Source organism: Harpia harpyja, chromosome 23 (assembly GCF_026419915.1).
Source record: "Harpia harpyja isolate bHarHar1 chromosome 23, bHarHar1 primary haplotype, whole genome shotgun sequence".
Taxonomy (NCBI): domain Eukaryota; kingdom Metazoa; phylum Chordata; class Aves; order Accipitriformes; family Accipitridae; genus Harpia; species Harpia harpyja.
In genome coordinates, this window is record NC_068962.1 from 10,795,437 (window position 1) to 10,809,387 (window position 13,951).

Below are 13,951 nucleotides of genomic sequence, written 5' to 3' on the forward strand. Positions count from 1 at the left end.
GCTGACAAGGCTTATTCTCCTCTAGCACAAAGAGGTAAAGTAACTCGTGAACCACCCAAAGCCGCAGAGCAGGTAATGCCAGAGGACAGCGAAGAATCCAGACCTCCCAACAGAAGCCTCTTCCCTGGATGACACTGGCCCATCGCCTTCAGTGAAAGCATCATATCCTGGTACTGAGGTTTCTGAGGAAAAACACCTGCAATAGCCTCTTCCATGCAGTCACCTGGGAAATCTACTACAACCACCCATTCTATCTGAAGGTATGGGCATAAGGAAGGAATGGCAGGTATCAGCTTGGCCTGTGATACATGGAATTAAACAAAGTGAAATGACTAAACCATGGAAAAACAGGGAGGGAAGGTTTTGACAGACTGGGCTGACAAGGATTTAAAAACATGGTTTTTGAAGCCTGCCCAAGCAAAGAAAGCAATGTTCAGCTAAATCTAAATTACTACAAGTAATCTTACATTCTGTATTAAAAAGTTCCAGAGGAAACGGGGAAAAGAGGATGACAGACTTCTGATTAAAACCCTGCTAACACTCTTATGAGTAATATCATACCCTATCTGTCCAAAGAATGCCAACGTCTGTAATTTACTCTTTCTGGCTGAAGCCACTCCTGCAAAAAGGACAGTAATTTTTAAGTAACTGAAGAGCCTGCTGAAAGCAATGGCTCAGCACATAGACACAAGCAAGTGTGCAAGGTCAGTTTTACAAATCAGTGACTTGGAAGGAGTAACTGGGATAGGAAATCAAAAGGATGAACGGACACACAGAAGACACTTATGAAAAACAGCAAGAATGGCATAAATAAAACCCATTTATGATCTGTAAACACTTTTTTTTTTTACTTATGTATTTTAGATGGTGTAAGAACATGTATAAGAACATAGTATTGTTAGATTTAGAGAATTTAGGCTTAGAACACACAATGAAAAAGACCCACTCACATGTAGCTTTCAATGCTTTCTCTCCTATTTTTTCCTATTTTTATTATACTAAAGTAAAATCTAATCAGTTTATTGTAACTATTATCAAGGTAGCAACTCCAGCATTTATTGTCCTCCTTGCAAGCAGTGTATTTCAATGTACAAAAATGTACTACACTGCTCACTCCTGAATTACTGAAGAACTGACTTAATTCTTCAAAATGTGGGACTTGCTTCAGTTTGAAAACAGTGCAATGAAATTATCTGGAAAGGGTTCAAGTAGATCAAAGGAAAGCACAATATAATGTCTGATTTGAGGCAACAGAGCTAGAAATTAATATGGTATCTTGATTCACTTTTAAATGCAATTTGTGCCACTGCACTTTGATATCATAGCTAAATACTGCTTTTATTCTTTATATTCTAAAAAATCAGCAATCAGTTTATTTTAGCAATACTGTGACAGGAAAGAATTTGGCTGCGTTTAGGAAAAAAAAAAAGTAGATTTTGAAACTTTCTATTTATATCAGAGCATAAACACAACATAACTTTAGCAATGTCCGAAACCATTAACAGTTGCATGTACCATCTAAAAATACAGAATCTATCTTCTAAATGGCATAAGGATCTCTTCTAATTAATATAGTAATAGCAACAAAACAACATCAAAACAGAAGTGGGTGACAGCAAGACAGCTGCCAGTACAGGGTAATTTCAAGATCCACTATTTTATGACTGGCTGCATTACAGGACATAATTGGCCTCAAACCAAAGACTGAGAAGTAAAGTTCTTTCATAAATTGTTAGTGAATTTTAGTGCTCATTGTATGTTTCCCTTTTAAGGCATGCTAAAGACATTTCCTTCATTCTGTCTGAAGAAATTCTTTACTTACACTAGGCCCAATGTTCCAAAAAATTCATATGAAATTTTAATATTCTTCCTACTCATACTTTTTTCTAGGCCTGACTATCATCTGATAGCACGTGTGATGCAATTACATTCTTCCACTCTTCCCTATTTATTACAACTCTGGACAAACTTCGCAGCTTTGTTTTAATGTTGTTTTTAAGCTACGGCTTGTCTTCATGCCATAACTGTAAATGCCAAAACCCAGAGCTGCTGACAATGTTTATTTTCTTTAATGTTCACTTCCACTTGTATGTAAGCAGAAGAAAAAACAGCTTAGCTCTTTCTGCCCAGTGATGTAACAACTTTTCCTGAAGATGGTTTGATGTTTAATGTAATTATTTTTCGGACTTCAAGTAATTCTTGAAAACTGTATTAAAATCAGGTTTCCCAAGTATGAAAATATTTTTGCATTCTTAATCCTGTGGCTGCACCCTCTGCATGCAAATACCTTCCAGACAATGAGCTCTCATCCTTTTAATGTTGGTCCATAGCCTATCATTTCTCCCAGCTGGAAGTAAAAATGCTCCACAAGTACTGAAAGATAATGTGCTTAACAACTCTCTTAAATATGAGCCCCTATACCTGTACAAAAAGGCAGAAACCTGACTGATTTTCTTCAAGAAAGTATGAGATGAGTTCAAATAGAAGATTTATATCCTTGCCAACCTGCTTGTTAGCTCACTATGATGTATTTGTGGAAGACGCAGACCTCAGTAAGAATTTGCTTTATGCACTTCAGAATACTTCTCATATAAAATTGTAGGGCCAAAAAAAAATCTAATCAATCTAATCAATGTATCTCTGAGACATAATTATTCGATGTACATCTCCCAAACCAAAACTATTTAGCCTCTGAAAATTGAAAACACAGGTATAACAGAACACTCAAAGTGTAAGTTACAGCAATTATTTGTCTAGTTAACATTCCCTTTTTTGCTGATAGTTATTACTAATGTTTTTCTTCCTGATTTGCCAATACAAATTTTACTACTGGTCATTTAAAACAGTGCAACTATAAAAAAAGCCTTAAAGCACAGTATTTTTTCATATCTATCTTTTTTATATCCAGTGTAGAAATATGTGCTAGCCCTTTCTTATAAGAAAGGTATGAGTAGCTGATCAATTTTCTTAAATGTAACTCTGAATTTCTTAGTCACAATCACATTCCACAACACAAAAAAGCAGAGCTTCCTGTTACAGGAAAGAGGAAAATGTGTTAATAAGACTGTAATTTGCATTCTCTATGAGGTATGAAAATTAAAGAGCACTTACTCTGGAATATAAGCAATATCCTTTCCTATTATCATGTTTAGCACAGTCTTACCATTGTATCCTGGCACTGGTTTTCCTGCCTGTCCAGGTGGAGGTGTTGTAGAGTTCCCCAAACCAATACAGGAAGCAGTAATTGCAGAACCAGATTCTGTTAAGAGAACACAAATATTGTCAGTTAAGGTTGTTCTTAGTGTCATTTAGTATTTATTGGTTCTAAGTTTTACCTCTAGTTCTGCACATCAAAATAAAATAAAATAAAATAAAATGAAATAAAACAAAATAAAATAATCCCAGACAAGCAAAGGAAGATTTAGAATTCAGGAGCTCTTATGTATTATCTAATGAATGTAAGTTCACTACAGAAATCTGCATTCTTCAAAAGGGAATTTTTTCCATTCCATAGAAGACAGTCAGAAATAAACACTTTCTGTATTACACCTGTAGTTTATTCTGCTAAAGGTATAAGGTCATACCATGCCATTAAGAAACTGCCTACAGCAAAGCCATGATAGAAATACTGTGCAGGGCAGATGTACTTCAAGGGTTATTTCATGAGTCAATATCCTTGGGAAGAATGAAATCCAGAAAAAAACATCAATCCATTCTTGGTTGATTGTCTTACCGCTGTAAAGCAATACCAAAGCATCTGTTGTTCTATTCTGGAGCTACACATTCAGAGGTTTGGAAGGTGAATAAATGCCAAATCTTCTCCATGACAATATTGGTCACAAAGATCAGAGAAGAGGTAGTGCCTAACAAAATTTACTGTAAATAATGAAGGCAGGAATAGCTCTTTTATAGTCCTGGAGATCTCACTAGTATTTCTTGGTGGGAACTATTTCAGGTAACAAAAAGGCTCAAAAAGAAACAGGGTAGAAAAGTCAGACCTACATTTTCAGTGTTGCCAAAATAACTCAAAAAGAACAACCTAAGGAATGGGATTCAAACTGCTGCAAGGTTTTGTGATCATAATCCAGATGTTTTCTCCTCTTCCACCCACAAACATTAAAGTTTTACTAACCACAGCATTTTGGAGTGCGTTGCGGGGGGGGGGGAGATGTGAGAAAACAAATATCTCTTGGTTTTTTAATCTTACGAAGATATTCATTCACCTAACTGCCAACAGACAAACGGAACACTGGCACTGTGTGCCTGTGCTCCTGCACGGAGCCCATGGAAGGCAGGTCTGGAATCCCGCTGAAGCGCCAGCGTAAAATACCTTGTTTGGAGCTTCCAGATGAGACAGCACAAATATCTCCTGGAATGCCTATGCCTTCCTAATTATCCCCTAGTTAGGCAGCTAAAAATTCCTCCCATTTCACTTTCCTCTTTCTCTTAAGCAAGCTCAATTTCACATAACATTTTTATACTACAAGAGTTGTTATTGTAGAAGAAGAATAAAAACTATCAAGTCATATAACACAGAGTCTAAGTTTGAAAAAAAGACAAGTTGCTCTTCTCTCTTTCCCTCTAAGAAAAAAATCTATAGAAGTTACTTTTAAATGCTGTTGTAACTCTGAGCCACATAAAACAAAGCGTAGGTGGTTGTAAATATTAGCAGAAACACAGTATGAGACTATTACTTTAAAAACATGGCCTTATTCTGGAGATGGCATTCTGGAGATGTCCCAAGTCTCAGGTCACTTGGCCTGGAATTCATAGTCCACGCCACCCTCAAGTGTCAGCACAACAAAGCAGGTTTGTCTTCAGCTCTATATTTATATCTGATCAGTATGGTCAAAACTATTTTCAGTTCCCTTGCATTAGGAAATTACAGTTGGTTTTGCTGTGAATTTTCTCAGCTTCCTTAGCATTCATCTGCCACCTCAGAAGTTGTGTAAATGACTACTCAAGTGGTAAAAGAAGCAAGAACAAAATCACAGAAACTTGTGATGGGTTTACGTTAGGTGTTAGTAAGCCGCTGAAAATTAGCATTAACATAGCATAGTTAAGCTAGGGCCTAACTCCAGCTGTGGGACACAGAATGAGAATTATCAACCCTCAGTGCTAATAAAGACAGGCTAAAAATTTTGCTTAGCTGCTTCCCCAACTTCCCCTGTTCCTTCTTCTACATAATGCACATTCCCCGCATAATCGTGAATCCTGATCTTTTCTTTCAACAAGCAGAACACCCAAGCTACAATTACAGTGGTGACACAATATCAAAATGATCTAACATACTCCATCCATGATCACACTGAAAGTTGCAGGAAGAGAAACCCACAATTTATTCAACAGTTCGGGAGCTTCATTTTCTGCACAGTACCTACACTGAAGACTTTCTTCCTCTTTTCCTCAGAACAGAATGAAAAATGGTATTTTTCTTAGAGAACAGTGAATTGGAAAAGACAGTGGAAGGAACAGTTTCTTTTCTGACTGTGTTAGGAAGAAAAGAAGTAGCATCACGGAATTATATCTTGCTTTACATATTGCATGGCAAGAGCTAAAAACCATGCTGTAACAGATCAGGTAAGAAGGGTATTCTCCTATCGCCCAAACATAGTAATTGGGTTTGCTACTGAGAGGTAGGGAACACAGCATCACTGTTAACCTGATGTACCAGTAAGATCTGCATGAACTGGGAATTGACAAACATTTCTAATCAAGAGCTCTCAATCAAAAAACCCTGAGGGGAGAGGGAGAATCTGAAATTTCTGAAAATTAGTTTGGATTTGCTTGACTCTCTGATACCTTGCTAATGAAAACAATATAAACTAGAAAGGAAACTTCATTATACTAATTAGTCTGTATTTGTCCCTGCTTTTCAGACAACAGCAAATAAAACTGAGTGAAAGTCCACTTATTCTAAACAAGAATCACAAGTTCTAAAACTTTGCGAATAGGTCTTTAGAATTGCTGCTTTTTCTTCTATTGTCTTCTCAGTTACCAGTGGATATATCATTTTCATATTTATCCAGTGCTCTAATCTCTAAGCTGTACATTCAGTTCCCATGGGACAGTAAGACTTTTTAAATACATGAAAAAAAATGGGGTTTTGGTGCTTAGAACAGATATTAATTCAGACAGGGAATCCCAAAAGCATCTGCTCTTTGTGTTAGATTAACAGTTCCTGAATGCTAAAGATTCCCTTACAATGTAGAAGCACAAAGGAGTACTGTCAAAGGATAGCATGAATCTTTGTGCTGTACATTTCTTGGGAAATTAATGCATATCTTCCAAACAGGATGGTGGATTGAAATATCAATTTCCCAAACCTATCAGAAAACAGCAACCCCTTTCTAGGACAGCATTTTTTATCACAGAAAACAGTGACTTGGAAGTGGAATTCAATTCAAAAATCCTGCTGACAAGAAGTCATCACTGTCCAGAAGAACACAGAAAAATAAGTACTGATGAGAAATTTTCCTTACCAATTATGTGTAATACAAGTACTGTGTGGCCCTTTTATATATTTCCAGTAAGTAAAGTTGCTTACGAATCTTTGGTTTGAATTAAGGTTGGTTGCTTTACAATTCAAGTCAGGACCTATATGCAGGTCACAAGACACAGGTCTGAAAGTTAAAACAGCAACAGTTTGAAGAAGGATAAAGCTTGTCAAATCAACATTGTATTCCACCTACACCTTACATCAGGTTTCTGAATTCACAAACACACATCCCTTACCTGACCCTCACTTGTTTATCGTTGCAGATTCTCTGAAATGAATACACAGCATCTCAACAGATTCCCAATGCTGAAGTCTTTAGGAACTTGCATATTTTTAATGTAAGGAACAGAACAGTAGATCTGTCTTCCAGTCAGTCCCTTCTGCAAAAATGTTTAGGCACTAACCTTCCACTCACTACGCTAGCCAGTTAGCTCACCCTCCGGCTGTGGAAGGCTTTTCAGGGACAACTGGATCATAAAACCAATTTCCTTTTTGCATAACACCTTATAATGTGACAATGAAACAGCTATTTAGAAGAGCAATGTTTTACACCCGAAGAGCAATGTTTCACAACTAGTCTGGCAACTACATTCAACATCTGCTCTGAGTTATAATGGAATGAATACATATACCTCTGAGAATAATGAAAAGCATCTCACTGAGACTTGGAAGAGAGAGTTAGTGAGAGATCATCTTAAAATCATAGCTGTTAAAGTGTCCCAAGTCCCTCCTTACACTTTTACTTTCAGGAGAAGGACTGATGTAAAGAAATAGCCCTCGAAATTCAAAGATGTGGCCGCCTTTGTTTTGTCCCACTCTACAGGCAAGTGAAAGACATTATTTTAGCCATATTTCAACATTATTGAGCTATATTGGACAATTAATAAATAGTCCAATACAGGCATTTTTGTTGCATTTGCACCTCTGGAAGCAATTCTTATGCCAGAGAAGGTGCTGCTGATGCAGAAGGAAGAAGTGCACTCTTGTGAGTAGCAAGGGGAATCTGTGAGGCTACGCCTGACTTTATTCATCAGAAAGCTTCCACCTACCCGTGTGCCTGACTTGCAGAAGCTGTGCTCTGCCAAATGATGCAGAGCAACAGCTAGTAAGTTCTGTGCTCAAAATTGCCCTGCTCATTCACAGTCAACAGTCAAGTTCAATCAAAATAAACAGTTTTGAAATAACTCACGACTTTAAAGATGCCCTGTACCACTTACATTCCTGATACATTATAATTTCTAGACAGTGTCTCTTGTTCCTCAACATAATAGACTGTCACACTGCTGAAATACTCTATTTTCTGGTAGGAAGTACTTAGGGAAAATACGCCGCATTCTGACATTAATATTTGAGTTTGGGCTGCTCTAAGTGAGTAATGTAAGGCTGTCTGCTTTGAATTTCTTAGGATGCAATGGATAGACACGAAGCATACTAAAGAGGTGGGAAGTTGTTATGTAGCAGGAGAAAAAAGAGAAGAAAAAGGAGCAATTGTCATACGTTAACACATTAATGAATGCAATAAATATAATACACTAAATTCTCACCGTGGCAGTGCTGTTTTGAGCCATTTTCCTGGCAAAGCTGTCATTTTGGTTGAGGGGAATTAAAGGCATTACTACAGCACAAGACAGCACTGATAAAATGGAGAAGAGGATCTACGGAAGGGAGAAAGCTTAGGCAGCAACTGATTACAAATCCATCCACATAGCAAGAATGAAGCTCTGAGGACACTCCCTACACATGCTCCCTCCACACAGTGCTTATTTAATTATGCCAGAAAGGGTGGAATGAAAACTTCAATAAAGTAACAGCAACGTTTTCTAGTATGGCAACAACTACTGGGCATCCAGGAACAAAAGACCACAGTACCAGATGAATTATAGCACTCAAAATCTGCATCACAGCATACCATACTGTTTCCTTATAATAAAACCAAATCTAACACATCACAGAAATAATATGTACTGGGAGGGTCCTGAAGATTCAGGGGCCAGATCATCAAGTATTCATATAGACCTCATTTCCTTCATCCTTCAGCGTATGACTGTGGAGAGCAAAGAAGCCAGTTTCCCAGTCAGTTCTTCATCCCCAAAATCCAAGCAAGTTTCTAAGTCTCTGACTGCACTAGCAGTAGGTGGCCTCACTCACAACTTGTAATTTAGCACTGTTAACCCTGACAAATTTTGTCTAGATAGCCATGCTGCAGGCTGGTAGCTCAAGCACCACTTTAGTCTTATGCTACTGGTGTTGGAAGATAATTTCACATAATTGTACAGTACAGCTCAGCCATGACTTCAGCAAGGACTCAAAAACGTCCACTGTATAATTCTGCCGTGAAGTTTTCTTTACCTCTTCCCTGGAAGAGATCTATGTTCTCTGCTCAGCTCCAGGTTGGTGCATGAGACATGATGAAGTATTAATGTGTAGAAAGACCAACTACACCTGGCTAGTGCTGAGTATTTAACTACAAACAGTCTGATGCTAATTATTCCTCAACACTAAAACAAGGTGATGACACCTGGCCACTATTATCCCAGGGCCCTAAAGGGCAGAGGAGAACAGGTTGGATAATCCCAATGCAATGTGATGGGTGATGCTGGGCTGTCAGCTTGCAGACTGCCACAAAAGTCCACAGTATAGCTGCACCCGCATTGTTAGTATATGTTGATATGCCATGATTTTTACCACCTTCTAAGGGTAAAGGCTAGTGAAAATTACTGTTCAGATCTATGATAATTATATCATGAGCTTCCCCATCTATTTTACTCATTTCCTCTTCATTTTGCTTAAGCCTGTCATCAGATGAAGTAAAATTTAATGACAGAGCTTATATTTACTGAAATTCTCATCTTCTAATATATTTAGCAGGGTTCTGCAGCAAATTATAACAGAAAAGTGAGAGGAGCCACAAGGAGACAAAATGACTGAAGAATCTGGAGAACTCTAAATCCTTAAGGATTCCCTGATTCAGTTTTACCAACTGCCAGAAAGCAAGTCTGAAATTAAATCCAATTCACACATTATGTACAATTAGGTTAGATTAAAGACAATCTGTCATCCTAAACTGTGAAAGGCTTTGCTGCCTAATACTGAAACTTCAAAAACTCTTTCATGCATCATTTGGCATTTCATTTCACCCCTTATTTCTGAGGAGTATGACAGATGCAGCAGAAAAATTCTTGAACAGTGATGGTAATTATTTATTTTTCCTCCATCTGACTGCATTCTTAAACTATTCCCCTTGTGAATTAAGCACATGCAGCATCAACACAATAAATACCAGGTGCATACAGAATGCCAAAATATGGTAAGTGAGTAGCAGGGGTCTATCCTAGCGAAACCCCCAAGAAGTATCAAATTTTAGGTGGGGTATACAAGTTGAGTGATTTGTAATAAAGATTTTCATACTTGTCTTACAAGGAGTTTTTCAACTCCTTACAAACTTCAGTAAGGCTAGGGTAAAGAATATGCAGTAAACCAACTGGAAAGAATTTCAGTTAAGACTTTCTTGCTCAAATATTATTTAGAGAGACTATCACATCTAAAGCATGACAGCATGACCTTGTCCATCAGGCTGCTTACAATTTAGATTACATTCATTTGGCAGAAGATCAGAACAATTTGCTACCTTGAGGTGGGATGGCTGCAAAACATGTTCATTGACCCCACTAGTACTCTACAAAACAGTGTAAAACCTCTACAAGTTAACTGTAAGTCTCATGGAAAAACAACAGTGTTTTTCACCTATTCTTCACATTCAAGTGAAATTAAATTTGACCTTTCTCACTTGGTTAAATTGTATACAGAGCCTTAAAAAACCTCTACTTAACTGCTTAACTTTCTCTACACTGAAACTGTAATGTAGAAACTTCACTCAGGAAACATGGAAAAGAGATATAAATAGGAAATGAAGGAATTCCTTTTTTAAAGGGTGACTAAGGAAACCAGAAAGATCTGTTAAACAGACTCTCAAGTACAGCTGTATTTGTACAATAGGACCAGTGCATTGCACAAAAATTTGCTTTTTTTCTGGTTATGAATACTTGCTGTTCAGTATTCACTTCCACTTGAAGTTCTCCTGATTCTCTATATTCTTTATTGTACGGTAGCACCAAGGGTGCTCAATCAACAACAGGGCCATACACTACAGACACCACAGAAAGTGGTTATTGTCTGAAAGACAGCACAGACAATAGCTAAGAGGGACAATAATGTGACAGCCATATTCATTTTCATTATCCATTATATGAAGAAGGATGATTTTGTAATTAAAATGCACAACTGGACACTGCACAGTTGACTTGAGCTAATTTAAATGCATATCAGTGAAGATAACAGAAAAAAAAAGTGTGGTCTCATTATCCTTCTACACCTTGGCTGTACATTCCCGTCTTCCTTTTTCCCCCATTTTTACATGGAATTGGATTGAACTGATTCAGGTTTCAAAAAAAAAAAACATATTATACTTTCTTTCAGCCAGGTTAATTTTTGCCTAAATCAGTGCTCTGATTCTGCTTGCCATGCGGCCACACGCATGGCAGGACAGGTACAAAGGCAGTGCCAGAGCTGAAGGAGGGATGCTCCACTCACTCTTTCACTGGTGGTTTGCACTCACATAAGCTTAGACCGTTCACAAATCACACACCCAGTTACACACTGCCACCGCCGAGCTATTTATCTCAGTATGTTTCATTTAAAACAGGAATAGTATCACAAGTATTTCCTCCCCCACAATCAATTTGTCCATTTAGTCTTAATTCACAGTTTAGGATATCACTTTACATTTTAATGTCAAATGCAACACAGGTACACATTTAAGTGCTTTCATAAGCGAGGCCATTTTTCTGAAACCAAGTTTCAGTGACAAATAGCTTTCTGAAAGCTCATCTATGTAGTTACTCTATTGGTTTAACTTTATATCAGATCCTATCCTGCAGTGGTATTGATGAATGCCTCCCACCTCAGCTGGGACGCTATTTCCAATCTTTAAAAGGAAATACTGCATTAGATTCAGTGCTGCACTAATTAAAGTATATTCACATTTAAATAAATGGGCAAGCATTCCCATATTATTATGCACATATACAGCACTGAGAATGACAGCTTCAAGCTTGTTTGCACAATCTAGGAATTATGATGTTAGTATAAACCTGGCTGTGGAGCCATATTAATACATGTACAACAACAGCTGTGTACAGCTAGCCAGAAGCAGAGTGTTTCCCTCATTTCTTGTGAGTGTACAGAAGCACAGGAGAAAAAAAATCACAAAATAAGCTAAAGGTATTTGAAAATCTGAAGCCTGTTTCTCAAAATAAAATCCATTTTTTTTATAAAGGAATATATTTTCTGAAAGTAGCTGAGTTTCCATGCTTATTCTTAGAATTTAACGTCAGAAGAGAAACCAGTAATTCTTTTAGTATTTTCTAAATGCTTCAAAGCACTTGTAGTCATAATGCTTCTATTACCATGAATACATATTACACTTGTGAAGGCCAAATACTTCTTGTATAACCATTCCATTGCTATATTCAATCCACTCATTTGAAAACAAAATAAACCCCCCAAACCATTAAAATTTCCTCAAGTCTCGCCTTCACAGTCCTATCCAAACACAGACCGTATTTACAAACTGTGCTGTTTGTGCTATCATACATATACACAAGGCCTCTGAAGATTTCAAAGCACATCCAAATAAAATCTCCAGAATAAATGTACAAAATGTAATGTAAAGAAGCTCTAACGAGCTTAGTTAAAGGTTGGTGGGCCATGACAAGTATTAAAACCAAAGAAGGAAATAAGTTCAGTTATCATGAACTGGCAAGCTAGTCATAAAGCACGAGAAGTTTATGCATTCATTTTGTAAGCACATCAGGCCCTTCTGCCTCCAAATGGTAATTTATAATATACATCTTGTAAGTTGCCTATAGCAAAATGACAGCCAAGATAATCAGAGGAGAATAGAAAGCTTTTTGGTCATATTTTGAAGATGTCAGATGGCATGTTTAAAGATGTGTTAAGTTGGGCAACGCACTGAATTATAATATATTTTCAGACTAAAGCTGAATTTCACATTTTTATTTTCCTCGTACTGTAACATCATAACTGATACATGAAGAAATGCTAAGAGATAAATGGAGATTATAAAAAGTAATTACACATCTCAGTGCTAACTGTTTACTGTTTAATCATTTGGGGGAATCTTAATATATTGTATGCATAGTAATACTGCCAAGATGGAAAAGACAGATAAAATTACTACTGTGCAATTTCAATATTTTTTCCTGTATCAGAGTCTAACATCTCAGAAACTCCTGTTCTCTCTCTTTCTACCTTCACTGGGCAGCCTTAGATCCTGCAAAGGACCATTCCTTCCATGCACTAGATCCATGCAGCTTACTACTAGCTTTCCTGCTCCTAAATCATCAGGAAATTCATCTACTTTACACTAATAAGGACTTTATTCTCTGAGCAACAGAAAAAGCAGTTGCCATGTGACAAGAATGAGATCAGCAACCTGTAACATCTTCACACATATACATACTGGAGGTGCTGTTACAGCTTGTCTACTTCAGACAGATGAGACTGCATTATTCTTATTTAACATATCCACTCCTAAAGGTGTCCCCTCTTCTTCATTTGCCTATTCAGTGCATACTAAACATTGTTCATGGCTAAGCTCCATAACTTCAGGATGCTTTACAGTTCTTTTTTTTTTTCAGTCATCTAAACCACATCAGTGAAATTCTAAAAAGGAGGAAAACATTTATAATACTTCATTCATATTAATGCATGTCCCCGGCTGCATGTGGAAAGACAATCAGAAAAGATTAAGATTAATAAGCACTGAGAAACTGAAGTCAAATGGGAACAGAAAAGCTTAATACACACTTTCTATCAATTCTAAGTTAGAAAATGTCAGCGCAAATGAGACAGAGTGGCAACGGCACAGCTGATACTGAATTTGTATCAAGACAGGAGGTGCTGACCAGTGGGAAGAAAAGAGTATAGCCAGGAGGCAAAGAGAACCTTCCCAGCAATTTAAAGAACAGAGGTGCATCCTTTTTTTTACCAGAAGGACCTAGTGTGCTTACTGACTTAACCATGACCAAACTGTAATCAATTCCATAAATAAAAGCAAAAGGAATCCATCTTTTTTTCAAGCCACAACACCTCTGACCCAGTATCATCTTTGCAACATGGTGCATTTCCCGAAATGCATGGGAGAACTGAATGCCATGTGAAATGCACATCTGAAATAACCCTCAAAAGAGAAACATTTTGGGAGGAGAAAACACACTTCATGAAATGAGGGAGACAGTGAACAGCACTGAAGACCACAATAAACCTATGCAGCTGTAATGATTCATTCAAAGTAAAAACACCTTGGAGAATATGTATATAATCCAGACATACATTCTTTCATGTCCAACACACACATAAGCAGTACATAGT

At 37.3% G+C, this 13,951-nt stretch overlaps 1 protein-coding gene across 5 annotated transcripts in view; it reads right to left on the reverse strand.

The window, feature by feature from the left end:
- Positions 1-13,951, reverse strand: part of ACSS3 (acyl-CoA synthetase short chain family member 3) — a 92,080-nt gene that overhangs the window by 19,368 nt on the left and 58,761 nt on the right. For all 5 annotated transcript variants that reach the window (XM_052774611.1, XM_052774612.1, XM_052774614.1 and 2 more), the window contains one exon: positions 3,164-3,259. In XM_052774611.1, the coding sequence (XP_052630571.1) occupies positions 3,164-3,259 (96 nt within the window). The remainder of the gene's footprint in view (positions 1-3,163; positions 3,260-13,951) is intronic.